This window comes from Lontra canadensis, unplaced genomic scaffold (genome assembly GCF_010015895.1).
Source record: "Lontra canadensis isolate GAN:19392208 unplaced genomic scaffold, GSC_riverotter_1.0 scaffold27, whole genome shotgun sequence".
NCBI lineage: Eukaryota > Metazoa > Chordata > Mammalia > Carnivora > Mustelidae > Lontra > Lontra canadensis.
In genome coordinates, this window is record NW_022631021.1 from 4,563,633 (window position 1) to 4,582,899 (window position 19,267).

The window sequence follows — 19,267 nt, forward strand, 5'->3', positions numbered from 1 at the left end:
ACATAGAAGAATGGAATTTTTATTTGAGAAAATGAACCACATCCTTTCAAAATGAAATTTGTATTTATGCTTATGCTTGAAGCATTGTGAAAGAATGATTTCAACCTGGCTAGCCATCTTAGCTTCTAAGAAAGAACCTGGCTGTATTAAATATGTGGGACTGTTAATGAATAGTTACTAGTCCATTTTAAACTTTCTTAATAATTTGGAACACAAGTCACCATGGAATAATAGAATACTGATTTCTCTGTGCTACAAATCTCCAGCTCAGTATCCCAAGTCAGGCTGGAAATTGACAGTGAACACAAGCATGAGAAGCACAGTGAAGCAGGGCCATGCTCATCACCCACGCACCTGGAGGAACTACTCCAATACCATCATCAACCTCATAATCTGAGATGTCACTATCACTGATTCGCTGAGATCCTGCACAACAGTAAGGCAAACAGATACCTCTGTGTCTTATTGGTTTATGAAGTGCAAAGGACATGGTCAAAAAATTTTTTTAAAGGCAAATGACGTTACTACTAAGTACTTTTGGGACAAAAATAACACAAAGTAAACGCTGAGCTGATTTAAAAAAAAAAAAAAAAAGTTTGTTCTCCAAAGATAACATTTTCTCAGTATTTGCTCCGTTTAATCACTTAAATTTTCATATTTTCTTTAATTAATGTATTATACATATATAATATATATATAAAAGCCTACAGTGAAGTGTATACAGTTTTCTGCCCAATTAGGTGCCCTCCTCCACTGTTCAGGGAGGGTGGGAGGATGGGGGAAGGGTGAAAGACTTTCTTGGCTGGAAATCTATTGAGCTCATATTATTAAAAAGGACATCATGGCCCTGGATAAAATATTTATGTTTATTCTTCAAAATTAGCCATTATACTGCATTAAACATTAACTTTGAGAAAATGAGTGATCACAGAGGTACTAACATGAAATATTCAATCATAAGAGGAAAACAATTTGGTTCAAAATGTAGCTTCTAAGTTTCAGTTGATTTATTAGTCATAACTCAAAATTTAATGGGCACATGCAGAAAAGAATACTCTTTTTCCCCAATCGCCAGATGAGTAACAACAAACATATTTTACAATGTGTCTTTAAAAATGTTTCTTATGAGTAATAATACTAAAAATACCCAGCAACTATAAAGTTATCAAGAACCTTATATGTAGCAACTCATTAATAATAAAAACAACTCAATGGATATTGGGCAAAGAATGGTAATTCAGAGTTTTTAAACTTTCAGCTCTGGAACCACTCCACTGTACCATACATACATTTCATTAGGGAAATACAGAAAATAGTTTTGCCAAGTCTCTTTAAAGAGATAAATAATTTTTCAATATTTTGATCTCTAATAAACATTTGAAAAATATTTGGAATATCAATCTCTAATTGGATCATTGCAACATAACTAATTCTTGTTAACTAAAAATAACTTTAACCTACTTTGTAGTTTTTTGCTAGAGCTTTCTCCATGAATGTGTCGCCTTGGCATGAAAGGTGATGGCTGAGGCAGAGGTAGTGAAGATTCATCATGGGTCTGAAGTTTATACCAATGGGGCTCATCATCTAAAAGTGCTGTCTCCAATTCTATGAGGATCTGAAAGGGCAGTTCTTAAATTAAATCAAGTGTCTTGACCAAAGCTAATTTTAAAGCAACTGTAATTAGTACATATCACAGAAACTTCAATAAGCATTTGGCTAATCTTTACAGCATACGTCACCTCTCCAAGAAATTCACTCTCTTCTTCTTGTACTCTTGGTTGATCCCACACAGTTATTTCTAACATCCGTTCTCTAAAATCTCTACGATGTACATGTGAATAGACAAATGTTTGATTCCATTTTGGTTCTAGGACTTTCTTTACTGTTTTGGTCCTTCTTTTGCTTTTATCACTGAAAAATAAATATGTCTTGTAAATGAAACAGCAAAATGAAGTATCTGCTGCCATCTACTGTAGTGACATGTAGTACTGCTACTGGGATTTTTTTTTTTTTTTAACTATTTTTAATCCATAACTTTTAACCTAAGTCTAAAAAGACTCTAGGGTTGAACACTATTCTAATTTTAACTATAATGTAAGCAGCAGTTATGATAATAGGTATATTTACACAAAGATACATTCTAAATGATGTATAGCTATCCAAGGCGAATAGGTGTATAAACAAGGTAATGAAAAATTTTTAAACTGGTAACATCATTTTTTAAAACATATATAAAGCTTGAGGGATTTTTTTTTTTCAGGGAGAACATAGTTTATTCCCTTACAGAGAATGATTTATTATATTTTAAAATAGTATCACAGGTGTGCATACGCATATGTTCAAACTCATCAAAATGTACACATTAATTATGTGCAATTTTTTGTATAACAATATTACCTTGATAAGGCTTTAAAACTAAATAAAACTATATCCTAGGAGATAGTATTGTACCTTTTCTATTACTAAGAATTTTTGCATATTTTTTCTGAAATTATTCACTACCTTCTATCTGGAAGAAAATACATTTTCACATAGGGATTCCTGGGACGCCCATCTACTCTAGTCGGTAAATCTGTTGCTTGAAGAACATTTACAATCAGCTGGTGTCCCACTTTATCATACCACAACTTCACCTAAGATCAATGAAGAAAGGAATTATTGGTAAAATCATGAAGTATTACAATTCTTAAAAAAAATACTAAAACCATTTTTGAAGAACTTTTCAATCATAATTATAAATATTATTTCTGAAAAGAATTCCAAATTGAAAGCATAACCACTTATGACTTGACTTTTCTCTTTATGTATTTTAAACATGACTGACAATGGGCAAGCCTATAGTGTTATACTCTCTCATATCAGGTTATGAAAATAAAACTGATGTAAATTTTATAAAAAGGTAAAGGAAGAAGGGAATATTAAAATAATTATCCTTGTCTTTAAGTGCTAAGTGCCAGTGTTTGGTGATTATAAATGACTTAATGATTTTGGTGTAGCTAAATACATTTTGTAGTACCATAAGTGTTGAAATGAGGTTTAATGAATAAGCAATTTACACAAGTGATTTGGTAGCAGTCAGGAAACATATTTACTGTGGGCCTCCTTTACACCAGGTACTGCTGTTTTCTGGGGTTTTTTTTCCTCATTTAATTTTTATAATTAACCTGTAATAGAGAAGGGGAAAAGAACGAGGAAGGCAGGAAAGGGGCATTATATGCCTTCGACAAAGTGAAGGCCAAATAATGATATTTCTACTAAGATTCCATAATAGTTTGAATAAAGAAAAATGGGAAAACAGCACACTAAAATATCATCAAACTCCTAAAAACCAGAACTTCAGCAGTCAATATAGTATTTGTGCTGGCAGTGATCAATGTTAAGATTACTATTTTTTAATTTATAAGTTAGCTTTATGGTTGAGTAAGAAATATGAGCAAAAGTTATCTAAAGGGAATACACTGAACATATTTAAAAGTTATTATAAAAAATAAACTAATTTAACATGACTGGTCTTTCATAATATAGGGCAGATTAAAGATTCAAACCTGAATCCATATGAATCCATATCTCTGTTCTCAATTAATAATAGCGGTGTGTTTTTTATAAAACCAAAACAGATTTTTATCCCTCCTAAAATACTGGTGGAGTATATGAGAGATTCACCCCCCCCACACACACACACGGGGCAGCGCAGATAAAATAAACAGAAAGGACTATAAAAAGGTATTTAATTTACTAAAAAGAGAAGTTAAAACCAGGAACGGTTTTAAAAATAACAGCAAGCTTACAGTTACCTTCTGTGTTTAATTAAATGCCAAGAAGAGAGTAGCAAAAACAGACTATAGAAACCCACATGTTACCAAAGGAGAAAAAGTAAACTATTTAGAGAATAGTTTAAAGCAAGTTTTCTTTATGAATATAAATGTCCTGTCTTCTACCATAATATGCATAGATGTGGCATTTCATAATGGTGTGCCATAGTTTCTTTACTCTGGGTTTATCCACATCATATATTAAGCAACAGGAAGAAAAACTGTAGTTTTTTGGATTGATACCAGAAACGAAGTATTTCACCAAATAACTCAAGAAGTTAAAACAGGTATTTTTAAAAGAATTTTTTTCAGGCTCCAGGCTCATAAGGGTGTTAAGTGAGTGGAACATGACCTTCAGAGTTGATCATGTCGAACCAACTATCTACCTTAGAAACTTTTATACAGCACACAAAACATAATGGGTGTTTTATCTACTTATGTTGTCATTTATCATTGAATGTTTACAATACCTGGGTACATTGTAGACACTCAACAAATATTTTCAAATAAATATATAAATAAAGACTAATCTAAATTTAATAAATACATGCAAAAATTGTGAAATAGACTATGGTGTTAAATATAAGACATATATCTGAAGGACAGACTTCAAATTTGGGGGGACATTTAAAGGACAAATGTCCCTTCATTTTTAAGGACAGATTCAGAACAGTGAGCAAAGACTAGTGGTCTCCAACATGTGTGAAAAATACATACAGAAAGTTGTCCTGGCAAGACTTGTGGGGCATCTTTTAGGGCTCCAGGACTTGTTGGAGAAATAACAGAAATGGAAGGCCTTTCCATCTTCTGAGATTCAAAGGAACTTGAACCTAAAATGAGAAAAAAATTAAGTAATTTTTAGTGACCCATTTACAATAAGTATGTGAGAATATTTTTTATGAAATGTTAAATGTACCTGTTATTTGTATAAAACTATAATTCAATACCATCAATAAGAGTAGAATCTACTTTTAATTGGATAGTCACAGAAAATTATCATATGGTCTTCTTTGGTTAATTGCCTGTTTTAAAGGATTTAAAAGATATAATTAAATTTTATATTTATTTGCTCCAATGTAATATTGGTTTTATATATTTCTGGGGGATATTTGTACAATTTAGGTTCTGGCATAACCTCCCATATAGGTAAAGGCTTCATGCTTTAGTGATAAGAAAGATGATGCCTGTTATTTTAATTATCTTGGCTAAAGTATCATCCATAATGAGATGTCCTTGCTGAAATTAAAATGAATGCACATATAATTTATGAGCCACATCTAAGCCTAGAATTCATTCCTTTTAAAATAAGATTTACCATCTATCTTAGTTTTTTTTTTTTTAAGATGTATTTATTTATTTATTTTGAGAGAGAGTGTGGGCAGGAGCTGGGGGAGAAGCAGAGGGAGAGGGAGAAAATCTCCAGCAGACTCCTCACTGAGTGGGGAGCCCAATATGGAGCTTGATCTCATGACCCTGAGATCATGACCCGAGCCAAAACCAAGAGTAAGACAATTAACCTACTGAACCACCTATGCATCCCCTTGCCCCCATCTATCTCAGTTTTGATCTTAAAAATGAATCTCTTGAATGGCTGAGAACGCTGTCTCCAGTGATTCACCACAAGAGACCTACTTCACCTTCACACAGAGTATGATCCACACACTTTTTCCTATACACACAAATTAAGTCTAAGTTAAGCCACATACCATCACTCTGTGCTCTCCAAAGCCTTCAAAATAGAACTCTATAAAATTCTTTGTTACTATGTTTCTTTTTTCAAATATCCTTAGAATAATTTTTTTCTTGGGTCCTAGTACAAGAACACTGTTGCTTCTAATAATCAATTTGTTTGTAATATTATAACAGTTTATTTTTAAATAGTATCGGCTATAAATTAGGCAACAGGTCCCATTTCCCTCTTTGTATTAGTTATCAGAAAGCTCAAATCCAAATATGGGCTCATCTCCAGCAGGTATGCATACTGGTCTGCATTTAATATGCAGATCCTTGTCTATCCCATTCACATATTTTCTACCTCCTTATAACTATGAACACTTGTTTTCCTCTCAAATCACTTGTATTTTATATCTCCATAAATGGGTTACATAAGAATGCTTGCTCATCAAGCCCAAGGTATTGTGAAGTTAATGCCAATCCGTTGCAGAGTAAATATCTACATCACTTTCACCTCCTTACCTATCTAGACTTCACTGCACACACTGTCATCTTCTTTCACCTGGAATGCCTTTCATGGCTATGTAGATAATTCAACCCTCTAGCCTCACTGTCGCCTGACTCTCTTATGCCCACTGAACTTCACCTCTACTCCACCCACTCATTTCCACGATCATACCAGTTTAATTTTTTTATTATTTTTATTTTTTGAAATTCTGTTATTATTATTTTAATTTAAATTTTAGGTGGTTAACATCAGTGCATTACTGGTTTCTGGAGTAGAATTCAGTGATTCATCACTCACATACAATACCAGTGTTTACATTATGCTGCTTTTAAAATATCTGTTAACGTGCTCATTTCCTAACTAGAAGTCTAGCTCAGTCTAATTACCAAACAGAATGAATAATCTGGTACCACAATACATTTTTACCTACAGCAAACATAGCTAGTACTGGTTTATTAATTGAGCTCTGTGAGGGTCCTGTTATGATGCAGAGGGTACTGCCAGTTAATATTTTTGGATAGCCATAAAAAAATAAATAAATAAAAAGTAGAAAAGGAAAAATCTTAAAATAGAACTTTGGGTTTCCAATGATTGTCACAGTTGCCAACTTCAGATATCACTGGAGATAACCTTAATATAGTAATACCAATTCATTCAGATCAAATAACTAAAGCAAATGATAAATCTTTATTCTTCAATTTCATTCAATACATATTATAACAACAAATAAATCTTATACTCACTGGACTCCAGTGGAGGATGGGAGCTCTCAGGAATCCGTGGAATGTCACTAAAAGAAATAGCGTATGGTGAAAATCCCATTAGCTAAATTACCCTGCCTGAGGCAATCACAACCACATTTTATTTCAGTGGTGTGAACAATCCTTTTGGGTCTTTACAGGTGGGAATGGACAGGAGTTACTATCACGGCAATTACTAATGTGCATAGATGTCAAATACCACACACACATGCACACACACACACACACACACACTGTAGTAAAAATAAGTTTTTATATATTTAACAGCAAAACACTTCAACATGACAACAATCAGACTAATATTGTGGCTAAAATTACCACAATATTTTTACTACCAAAACAGCAAGTTTTGGAAATAAAAAAATGTTAAAGGTAATATTTTATTTCAATTCTAGAAAATCAAAATGACACATATTTTACAAATCAGTAATATGTTTTACAAACACATCTGAAAGAGTTTACTGAATGAAAGGAATGAAAATATTTCTTGATAATAAAATAATATGGTGAATATCATGGGCAAAGTTAATAAAATAAAAAGGATGAGCTGCTTTGGAAATTAAAAATGGTTCAAGCTTGCAACAAAAAAGCTAAAATATTTTATATATGTGAATACATAATTCATATACACATATATAACCCTATATAGAGATTTATATCTCTATAATGAAGTTAGCTAAATATATGGCCATTTACTGTATGATTAGAAAGTGACTTGTGAGAACACCCATTCCTGTCACACTCACAAATTACTCTGAATAAATGTTTACTATAACCTCAGCTTAATCCATTATCCACTGTGACCTTAAGCACCCTGGACCAGCTTGGTTTGGGAATTGTACTACAAAGAACTACTTTACCTCTGGTTTTTCAAAGATAGTTTAATATCACTTTAAGGAGATTAATAATATGCAAGTATTAATATGACATATTAAAGCGGACTGGCATTAGCTAGGACTGACAGAATTATTCGAATAATGTTAGAGTATTACTTAAGAATTTCTAACCACTTACCTGTGACCTAACTTCACTTTGACTTTTCTTTGTACTTTTTGGGGGGGGAACACACACAAAAAAAGTTTATTTTCCTGACTTCTCATTTTCACTTGTTTTGTGCAAAGTAATTTTCATACCTATAATATTATACTTCTTACAAAGATAATACATCCTGTGTTGTGTATTTTATAAATACATTTTATTACAAATTTTTGAACAACTAATGTTTTATATAAAATATTTCATATGATAATTAAGAAACTAATCTTCAATACCTAAGACCCAAGAAACCAACTGTTTATCTTCTGTTACCTTCTTCTAAATTCATCTAGGCAAATAAAAGTAGATTTTTAAGAAAATCTAGAAAGAATAATTTTTTAGATAGTACAACTTTGGAAAAACCAGCCTCGAAGTCAATTATGGAAATTAGAATGGAACTCTAAAACCAGGCACAAGCTTTGGATTTTATATGTCTGTGAAAGAAAGATGGAGAAGTTGTAAAAAAAACACTTTAAGGTGATTTTGAATCAAATTTATTAATGTTAATTGCCTCAGTAATATTTTTAGGCATAAATTTATATGTTTACAGACAAGACTTCTTAATTAGTTCTATTCATTCTACTCATAAGTAAGATAATAGAATAGTTCTGATACCAATTATAAGCACAAATGCCAAGACTATTACATTTCATAGGTTGGTAAAACTGGTCAATACTGCAGATGGCTGATGTTTCTTAGACCACGCTGATCAATGTGCACATAAGTTATATTTGGAATGATTTATGGAATTACTATGCCACTAAATTATGAATAAATATTGCTTTCTGCTTTAAATTAGTCACAGAACTACATTAAACATAATTATTAAGTATAGCTAGAATTGTTCTTCTAGGAGTCTAATAATTTTTCTATTAACTGGAAGGTTGATACCAGATTTGATTTTTATTTAAATACAATCTTTGCATTCCATATTTCTTTGAATTCCATAATCCACGACAATTTAGGATTTGGCTATGCAGATTATTACCTTTTAAATTATTTTCATACAAAAGTAAAAATAATGAAATTGTTATTCCAGTCCACTTTAATTGTCTGTTAGTTTTTTTAAAGTTACCATGAATCAATATTTTAGCTGATTACTTTTAAACCTCTACATATCTGAAAGTATTTGGCAATGTGTACAATGCTTGATTTTAATTTATTTTTATACTTTGATTCATTTTCCAATTTACTTACCTCTTTTCCAGCCTCATATTTACCTCAGCACTAGAACACATGTCATGTAAAACTAGAATAAATTATATAGTGTTGCTATTTTTTAAAAATCTGCATGGAAATGTACAATACTTTTGCAAATGTCTTCAATGTTTACTATTAATAATCACCACTTAAAATTATTTATAATCTTGCTTTTATTTTAGAGTTTATATATATTATTGTTTGAAATATATGATAATACAGTTTCAGTCCTTTGAAAATTAGGATAACTATATTTTCTTGTATGTTTTGCATTGACATATATACATGAGGACAACAAAAATTTAAGGCTACTACTTTTTCAACATAAAAAGTCTTGAACTAATGGCTCTACAATATTTTAGAGAATAAGGGAAAGAGGGAATTATTTCCAAAAATATATTTAAACATCAAGCCAACTATAATGAGACAATTTTAAATGCCTTCCAAAAAATGACAGCCTGGCAAAAAGAATATTTAGACTTTGTGGACTATTCAGGAAAAGCTAACGATGTGGGGAACTTTATGCACAAATATAAAAAATATCCCATTGGCTGTAGATAATTATGCTAAAAATTGAAGTTTAAAAAAATACTATGCCAATTATTATGACCAACTAGAAAGTTAAAATATTTCACACTTGCTTGATTCTAAATAAAAATTGGCACTACCCATGGGTAAAATATAGAAAAAATATTCTATTCTTAGTAAAATAATAAAAAGTTCATGTAGATATGAGACAATTACTATTTTAAATACCATAAAAAGACAAGTTTGTTAGTGACTCTCTTTAAGGAAATACTACTCATTAAGAGTTACTAAAAATAAACAGTTTTGTCATTAAAAGAAAATATTTTTAGTTTATAGTTCACTTCTGAAAAAAAAGTATCAATATTTTTTGATAATTACAAGTGTTAAATGTGGAGCTTCTAAAATGTAGTGAAGAAAATTCAGCATTCAAGTTTAAAAAATTAAGAAATTTTAAAAATCTAAAATGTATGCCCATAATTGAAGAAAAAACTATCCAGGTTAACATGTACTGTATGAATGTATAAACTTCTTTTTAAAACCCTGCTAATACATGTAATTTACTAAACTTAAGAAGTAAGTTTTTTTAGCCTTACCCAATAGGCCTTGAAACAATAATTTCAACTTGAGGTTCTGATTTTGATTCTAAAATAATGTTGTAAACTTCTTCATTTGTAGCTCCCGGCAGGGGTTTACCATTCCATTCTAGAACTTCATCCCCTTGAATTTAAAAAAAAGGGTATTTTTTTACCTTATATATTCTGTTTCTTTTTTTCTTATCTTTTTTCTTTTTTTAACAAAGAAATGCAAAACATATACAAATAGTTTAATTGTCTAGACCCTGCTCTCAAAAGCAAATTGACTGACATATAATGTCAGCTAAATGGTTCTTCTAAACACTTTTTTCTTTTCTTTTTTCTTTCTTTCTTTTTTTTTTTTTTCCTTTTTTCTTTCCCCCATAGAATATTACTGGTCACAGGAAACAGTACAATACAAAAACTACCTTTATCTTTTGAAATATACCAGAAATAATATAAAAAATAATCTCATGCTATGGGATGGAATTAGCACAGCCTATTTGGAAACATTAAAAAATAATAATTAGCAGCATGTCCTCCGTATAATAAATGCAGGCGGCTCTATATGTGAAAGATTCTTATTGAACTCTGCATAAATCCTGCTTTGTTTTTGGTTGAAATAGCAATTAATATTTATTAGCATGAATTTTCCAATTATGAGTCATGCTTCATTGTCTTTACCAGACACACAACAGAATAAAAATGCATGAAAGGATTTGAGTTCATACCCATAGGGCAACGCAGGTAGCTATGGCAAAGTTACAAAGCAAGCAGATGTAGAACTGTTGCATGACAGTTAACCCACTTCCAGATGTTCATAACACACACATTCTATACATATTATATATTGTGAGCATTAAAATAAAATGAAGAAGTATTTTATAATAATAAAAAATATAGTACTCATTAATTGGTTAAATATTCTAAGATGAATCAAGGAGAATAATAGGATGTTAAAATACATGAGCTAATACTTATTGTTGATATTTTAATTAGACTTGTCACCATAGATCATTTGGGAAAAATTATTTATTTTCATGAATATTTAGAGCAGTTTTAGATCCTAAATGGTTCTCTGCACAGTACCTGTCGATTCACAATGGTAGGCTCTGCCAAAATATCCCAAACTCAAGGACACTTTGAGGTGTCTTAATTTGTTTTGTTTCTGCTCATTTTTTTATTCTCAGTGCCTGTAACATTTTAGTAGCTAAGGAAATATAGGTTGAACTAATGAATCAATATGACCGTTATACATACGAAGCTAATTGTAAGCATGAAAACTTTGTTTTTAGGTCCATCTGCGAAGGAAGTAGAAAAAATTTGTTTCGCTAGAACTATTTTAAAGTATTTTTTCCCAAATGCTGGCTTACTCAAAAATCAAAAAAAAATTTTTTTTAAGCATATGACACTGCTTTGGTTTCTAAGAGTATGCTTAGTATCAACAGTTAAATGACATCTAATAGTTTGACCTGAGAAGTTATCCAGCAAAGTTTTTTAAATAGGCGATGAATATATATCATTTTTTAAAAAGAAATAAAATATAATTATAAATTTAAAATATATTCAGTCATTTAAATTTGTTTGACCGAGAAAAGAAATAAAGTTTACATCATGTGAGTATATATATGTATGTGTGTGTGTATACGAAAAAAATATTTTCTGAACCAGTACTTACCCTCATATCCCTTATTTTATCATGTTCTATCTCAATTTTTTAAAAAATGGATACAAACCATTAAATTAATGTAACTACCTGGTAATGAGCTGCAGTCAACATTTTGCAAAAGCACTGAATTATAAAATTCTCCTCTTTATAGACAGCAACCTGGAAGCATAACTTTTAACACCATATTAACTTAATACATGCGTTTATTTACAAATCAATACCTCCTAAACTGGAAGGTGGCTGGGTTTTTTTAAACAATATTTATTTTTATGTGAATAATCTCTTCAGGCAGAGATGTAGGATATGATGATGCAAAGATGAAAAGGAGATTTCCTCTGTCCTTACATTTTGTGGGGGAGAAACAGAGGAATGGTTATCTTTACTAAAATGCTATATGCAATGATAGGAGTAATAGAAGTAGAAGGTAAGAGCTAGGGAGATAGTAATTAGTTACTGTTCCAGGTGAGGTATCAGGAAACACTTTAGAATTAAGGCAACTTTAGATGCGTTTTGAAGGGTGGAAAGGACTTCAACACTCAGAGCACAGAGCAGAGAAGCAGCCAGGTAGACAAGAGGCATGGACCAGGTCTCAGAGACGGGCAGCTTGCCAACGACATGTAGGCAGACTGCCATGGCAGAAGGTAAGGTGAATGGATTAATGGCTGGATAGCAGAGAACAGAACTACAGAGCTTTGACTTAAGCAAATGAAGAGGGGGAGACAGTGAAAGGCTTTAATAAGGAGCATGTCAGCGTCAACGTTGTGCTTTTGATGATTAAACAAATTGTGGCACAGTGCATGGATTTAAGGGAAAGAAGCAGTACAGAAAGTTAAGGCAAGATTAAAGCAACAAAGCAAATGTGGAGCAAAGGTCACTCTAATAAACACAGCATTGCATAGGCCAATGGTGCTTATATGCAAACAGAAGGAAAATCATCCCTAAATAACAATGTATATCAAACAGAATATATGATTTAATTTATTAAAATAATTTTTTCAAATGCATCAATTGCTTGAAGTGAAAAGTCCACTTGTATGTTTTATACTTATTTAAGCTGAGCTTTAGCATTTAGATTTAAGTTTCTCAGGCTCTAGGCACACTAGTGTTATTTACATAGAAAAAAACCCTTTACTGACTCTCTTACATAATCTTTAAAATACAAAGACAAAATCAAAAGCTATTATGTTTATAATCTGATTTGCAAATTCAGATTTTTTTTTTTTTTTTTTAAAGATTGTATTTATTATTTGACAGAGAGAGACACAGCTAGAGAGGGAACACAAGCAGGTGGTGTGGGAGAGGGAGAAGCAGGCTTCCTGTCAAGCCGGGAACCCAATATGGGGCTTGATCGCAGGAGCCTTGGATCAGGACCTGAGCCAAAGGCAGACGCTTAATGACTGAGCCACTCAGGCACCCCAACAGATTCAGATTTCTATAGTAAAATTAGAGCATTACATTGATTTAAGGGATTTGTACTTTTTTTAAAGGGATTTTCACTTTCTAAGGCTGATTTTTCAGTCTTTGAACAAGCAAAGACTCAGTTTATTGACATAGTAACTGCTGATTGAGTTATTTTCTAACTAGTTTCATAACTACTCCCTGATAGTAAACAACAGTGCACTGTACCTCTATACATCTTCAAAGCCGTATGTATTGCAGATGGATAAAACTCTCTGATTTTATTTTTCTCCCTATACAACACCTGCATAGGAAGTCTCTATCAAAGAAAAAACCTAAATGATTTTGAACTGATAGCCTGGTAATTGATTACAACAAAAATGTCTTTAACAGTTATAAAACACTTTTCTAAAAGTCTCAGTTATTACAGTCTTAAGGTATAAAAATTGAAAACAGCCTAGAAATGTTCTCTTTCTAAGTGCTATGGGTTACTAATCCTCAATTCTACAGTTTAGCTTTTTCTGTTTGCACTATAATTGTCTTTCAAATGCATAAGCAGACACTCCAACCAAAAGGTTTCTACTAAACTGTGAATTAAACCAGAAAAAAATGTTAATATGATTTTAACTAAAATGAAGAATAAACAATTTAACAAAAATAGATTTTAAAGTATGCTGCTACTGAATATGGTATATCTGATTATATTAAATGATTTTATTAGATCACGTTAAGGTTACAGAGCAACAGGAGGTAAATTTCCAAATACCAAGAATTAGCACACCTGCATGAGTACAATACATGCCACAATTAAATTAACAAATATTTTATTACATCACCTGTGTAAGAAATGTGATGATGATTATATTTTACTAAAAACTACTACTGACAAGTGTTTTGGGACCACTGTGAAAACCTTTAGCAATTCTAATAGTTTAAGATATAAACTAAAGAATTAAGTAATGATATTATTTTTTCTATAAGAATAAATTGTTTTGGATTTTTGTGGCAACATTATGCAGCCATCTACAAAAACTAGGAGTCCTGCAGCATTTGTATCTATTTTTAAACAAATAAAATTTAAAAAAAGGATTCCTAAACTTACTCTCTCCAAACTGCTACTGATGTATCATTGTCTATTACTGCAATCAGTAAATACCCACACCAGGACAAAAGTCTTTATTCATGCACTAAAATTAGTTATTTAATTGATTCATATGTAACTTACCCCAAATTGAAAACCACCAATTCATGCAAGGAGTATACACTGTTTAAATGTTAAAAAGAAACTTTACCTGCTCTTAAGTGTCCAACTACATCTGCAAGGCTACCCTTCTTTACTTTGGTGATGAAGGCACCAAGGCGTCCTAAGTCCGTCATTTTTCCTCCAACAACCTGGATAATAATAAACTTGTAAGTGCCCAAAACTCATATCAGAACATAAGTTTATTACTTTGAGGAATTACTCCTACAGTCTTTTACAATGTATTTAGGATTGAGTGTAGGTGTATTAATAAACTGAAACATATTTTTTTATAATTTTTAAAATTATTTTATAAATATACAGTGTATTATTAGCCCCAGGGGTACAGGTATGTGAATCACCAGGTTTACAGATTTCACAGCACTCACCATAGAGCATGAAACATATTTTTGATTAAACAAGTGGCAGTATATTTGTTTGTTGTTTGTTTGGGGGTTTGTTTGTTTTTTGTTGTTGTTTTGTTTTTTTCTAGGTAGTCCCCCAACACAGGGCTTGAACTCATGATCCTGAGATCAAGACCTGAGCTGAGATCAAGAGTCAGACATCTGGGGTGCCTGGGTGGCTCAGATGGTTAAGCGGCTGCCTTGGGCTCAAGCTGTGACCCCAGGGTCCTGGGATCAGCCCTGGGATTGGTCCTAGATCAAGCTGCGGCAGGCTCCCTCTGCTCCTCCCCCTGGTCTTGCTCTCTCTCTCTCTCAAATAAATAAAATCTTAAAAAAAAAAAATAGACATTTAACCAACTGAGCTGTCCAGGCACCCTGCGGAGTGGCAGTGTAGTTTTAAAAAGAAAACTTCTCATTATATTTGAGATGACCATAGGTCCTATCAAAGTTCATATACTAATTACTTATATTGACCTAACAATGCAGGGGGACCATGAGTAATGTATATTCTTACAAGAGAAGTGCCAGGTCTTCCCTACTTACTGTGTGACACAGTTTACATTAGGGTTCATTTTCCTTTATCTTCAAAATTCATACCTACCATTTGAATTACAGTTCCATATGCACATGATGCTGCATTGTTACATCAGTTATCTCTTGTGTATAACATTAGTAGAATACAGGTCTAAGACATAAAGATGATGGATTCAAACCAAGAATAGGCTACTTTGGGGAAGCAATTTACTACAGTACAATGAGTAATAGCCTAAGTTTATCCCTGCTACAACCATCTGACTGAATTCATCCGAAATATATATGTATTTTAATCTAACTCATGAAGTCTGAGTTATATTACTGAATATTTAACACTTTTATGTGGCTTTTTCATTGTAACTAAAATTAAATACATCTGAAAGTTTCTAAGTTTAATTCCTCCCAGTGCAGTTGCTAAGTATATGTAATTAAAAGTAAAAGGCATATTCTCAAAGCTTGAGGGTGATCCATAATTCTTTAGGACATGCCCATTAGTGGAGGTGATCAGAATTATCTCACAGCAAGAAAAATTAATGGCTATAACCAATAAGGTGATACTATAATTTTTTATTTTTTATTGACATGTAATGTATTATTGGCCCCAGGGGTACAGGTCTGTGAATTGCCAGGTTTACACACTTCACAGCACTCACCATAGCACATACCTCCCCCAATGTCCATAACCCAACCACTCTCTCCCTACCTCCACCCCCGGCAACCCTCAGTTAATAAGGTGATATTATTAAGTGCATTAACTGAAGAGAGGTTTTAGTTAGATTAACAGTCAATAGTTTTGAAGAGGTCAAACTATCACACAATTATAATACAGTAGCTTGGTAAATAATTTTAAAACCCATCTTTGAATGCTTCTCTAAGTTTCTGAATGCAAACAAAACCAGGTGATTTAAGATACACATGTACACAAACATAGTAAAATAAAACATGTATGTGTATTTTTTTCCTATAATAAAACATAATCATTTTGTAATTAATTAGTTTTTCATTATATCTGTTGGAAGTCAGTTAATATTTTTAAAAGATACATTTTACTCTCTTGGTATTACCATAAATTCTATTGTACTTAGGAAACAATCTCTTTAATGATGTTTTATGTTGCTTGTCAAGTTACAATAAAATTATGCAGTTCACATTATCTAACTTTACTACCATCCATTAAAACCTTTTTAATATAAAAATCGTCCTTGAACTTTATACTCAGATAAAAATTCTTTATTTTCCTCTTTGTTATGGCAGTTTCCTAACACATCTGTATGTCATATTAATACAATGATTTTAAAATATTAACCTAGATAAAAACACTAAATCTACCATAAGATATCAATATATAAACAAATATAATCACTAGGAGGACGTATTATAGAGAAGAGAGGAATCATTGTCAGAAACTTTGTTGAACACAGCCCACACTGTGCTCCAGCTTTAAGAAACACTTTAAACCAGCATACTTACCTTCAGACCCAGTAATGCACCTGATTCTTTGGGCATGGTTGTTCTCTTGTTAAGAATAACACGTCCAATTAATCTGTCCCCCTCTTTAGATGGTTGCCACGTTACAGGATGCTATTAAAACATAAACAGAGTTAAAAAAAAGATAAGTTGTTTTCTTTCCTACAAACACATAATCATTGGTTGTAGCATGATGTGATTTCCTCAATTAAAGGTACTCTCGAGAGAATTCTTTATTCTGGTGGGTTCTATCCTAGGCTTACAACAATTTGCATTGACAGCTACATTTTATTTGTGGTAGACTCTTAAACTAAATAGTTCAAAAAGTTGTCAGCAACTTAGTAAATCTCTCGAAGATTGCTCTGAAATAAATTGAAATTTAAAATATATCTGCTATAGAAAGAAAACTGAATCTGTATTTTGAGTTATTAATGTTGATACCTTTAACCAAATAATATCTCATTTATATATACTCATTATTTAATAATTGTTTTCTATTTCTCTTCTAAACTGCACTGCCTTAAATGAAATGAACATTTTCTCTCTTAAAACTGAGTAAGATTGCCATCTATCATTCATCGAACACAGGACAATGAACAGCACATTTTGTCCCTAAGCTCCAAACTTTCACTTTGCAGAAAGCTTACCGAACTAATAGGTGATGTTTCCCGGCTATGCCACGTGGCAGGATCCAACCAGTAATAATCCAAATCACCTGCACCACAGGAAAAAATGAAAAGTGCAATGATTTAAAGTGGAAAATGTATCATTTTAAGTATGACTTCTTCAGTCTATAAAGTAAAGGGTTGTAAATATCATAATCTTGACTGTGCACATCCCAGAATGATACACCCTTGCATTGCAAAGGCTGTAACCTGAATCCTTGCAATAAATGTGTGTTACAAATGCACTTAATACTATATACTACTTTTTATTCTCGTAAATCAGTCTGGAAACACACATAAAAAGTGCTGAAAGAGCTGGATTAACCTACTCAACCTTCCCTCAAAAGACTAACCATTCCAAGGCACAGCCTGCCATCTAGTGATACTGGCAAAAAATGTATTCACTGAACTGAAACAAGTATTAAAACTTAGTGTCTCTCTTTCTCCTCTTCTGTATCATATCCTTTCAAAATCAGACTCTGTTCTCTATCTTCTTCCCTTAACAGCTGACAATAGGGCATACATTTTTAGCACAGTGTTGAATAAATTAATTACCATTAATAACTTTTAGCAATAGTACCATACAACAAAAAATTCAATTTTATAAAGCCATAAAAAAGACCTTAAAAACTTTAAAAATCCTAATTTCATAAGCATGAATTTATGAACCATTAATTTTGATTTTTGTGGCTTAAAAATAAAATACTACAGAAAGCACCTGAGGAAAAAAAGAAAAAAATTAATGGAAAGCCACAGTGCTTTGCGTTTAGTATTTGCATAGAAAAAAGGCCAGCATGGGTCAACGTGAGAATAAATGATCTTTTACATTTTAAATACTAAATAGATCAATGAAAATTTTTCTCTTGATGGATCTTTAAAGAGAAAAATATTAAGAAAGTGAGTCAGGCATGCCCACTAAGTGAGCTATCTAGCTGAGTGTTGGAAAAAATGCATTTGGGTGGTATCTGTGAAGGTCATAAGCAAAGAATTATATATAGATGAAAGGCATGGCCGATACAGGCACTATAAAAGAAATATGATAGGAAATGTAAAAATGTTTAATGTTTAAAAAATGTTTAAAATCTACAGGCATAAAAAATCCATGCACCTAAGTTTCTTAGTAGTTGCTTCTCTTTTCCTTTTAGGTAATATCTTAGAAAAGCTGAAGGAGATTGTTATATATAGTGCAATAAATACTAAAATGTTCTTCAAATATGTCATGGACATGAAAGTATATTCTGGAAAGGGGTGAATATTAGAAACTGCATTAGCAGAAACTATATTCTGTTTCTGTTTCTGTTTCAGACAGAGTCTCTACCCCTTTCAAAATCACATACTTTAAAATGTATGGCTTGATGATGAATATTATATATTTCTACTCTTCTTCTGGACCATCTCACTTAATGGAACATAAGGAAAGTAGTAAAAGAACCGGGCTTTTTTCCCCCCTTTTATTTTTACTGTTTGTAAACCTTCATTTTTTTAATTTTTTTTCTTCGAATATAGCTGACAGGCAATGTTAACATTAGGTTTACACATATAACATAGTGATTCAACTTCTCTATACATTGTGCTAGGCTCACACTAGTGTAGCTACCATCAGTTACCATACAACACTATTATATTATTGATTATAATCCCTATGCTGTACCTCTTATTCCCATGACTTATTCATTCCATAAATGGAATCCTGTATCTCCCACTCCACTTCACCCATTTTGCCCATCCCCTGCCCACATATTTATTTTTAAAGTTGCTTTGTCCTTAGTATTATGACACTGTTCCTTTTGAAAGAAAAAC

At 31.9% G+C, this 19,267-nt stretch overlaps 1 protein-coding gene across 50 annotated transcripts in view; it reads right to left on the reverse strand.

Moving 5' to 3' along the window:
* RIMS1 (regulating synaptic membrane exocytosis 1) overlaps positions 1–19,267 on the reverse strand; it is a 491,535-nt gene that overhangs the window by 151,439 nt on the left and 320,829 nt on the right. For all 50 annotated transcript variants that reach the window (XM_032864386.1, XM_032864392.1, XM_032864391.1 and 47 more), the window contains 10 exons: positions 17,450–17,517; positions 16,806–16,916; positions 14,450–14,549; positions 10,112–10,235; positions 6,738–6,784; positions 4,530–4,642; positions 2,503–2,633; positions 1,740–1,911; positions 1,462–1,615; positions 355–426 (listed from right to left, as the gene is read on the reverse strand). In XM_032864386.1, the coding sequence (XP_032720277.1) occupies positions 355–426; positions 1,462–1,615; positions 1,740–1,911; positions 2,503–2,633; positions 4,530–4,642; positions 6,738–6,784; positions 10,112–10,235; positions 14,450–14,549; positions 16,806–16,916; positions 17,450–17,517 (1,092 nt within the window). The remainder of the gene's footprint in view (positions 1–354; positions 427–1,461; positions 1,616–1,739; positions 1,912–2,502; positions 2,634–4,529; positions 4,643–6,737; positions 6,785–10,111; positions 10,236–14,449; positions 14,550–16,805; positions 16,917–17,449; positions 17,518–19,267) is intronic.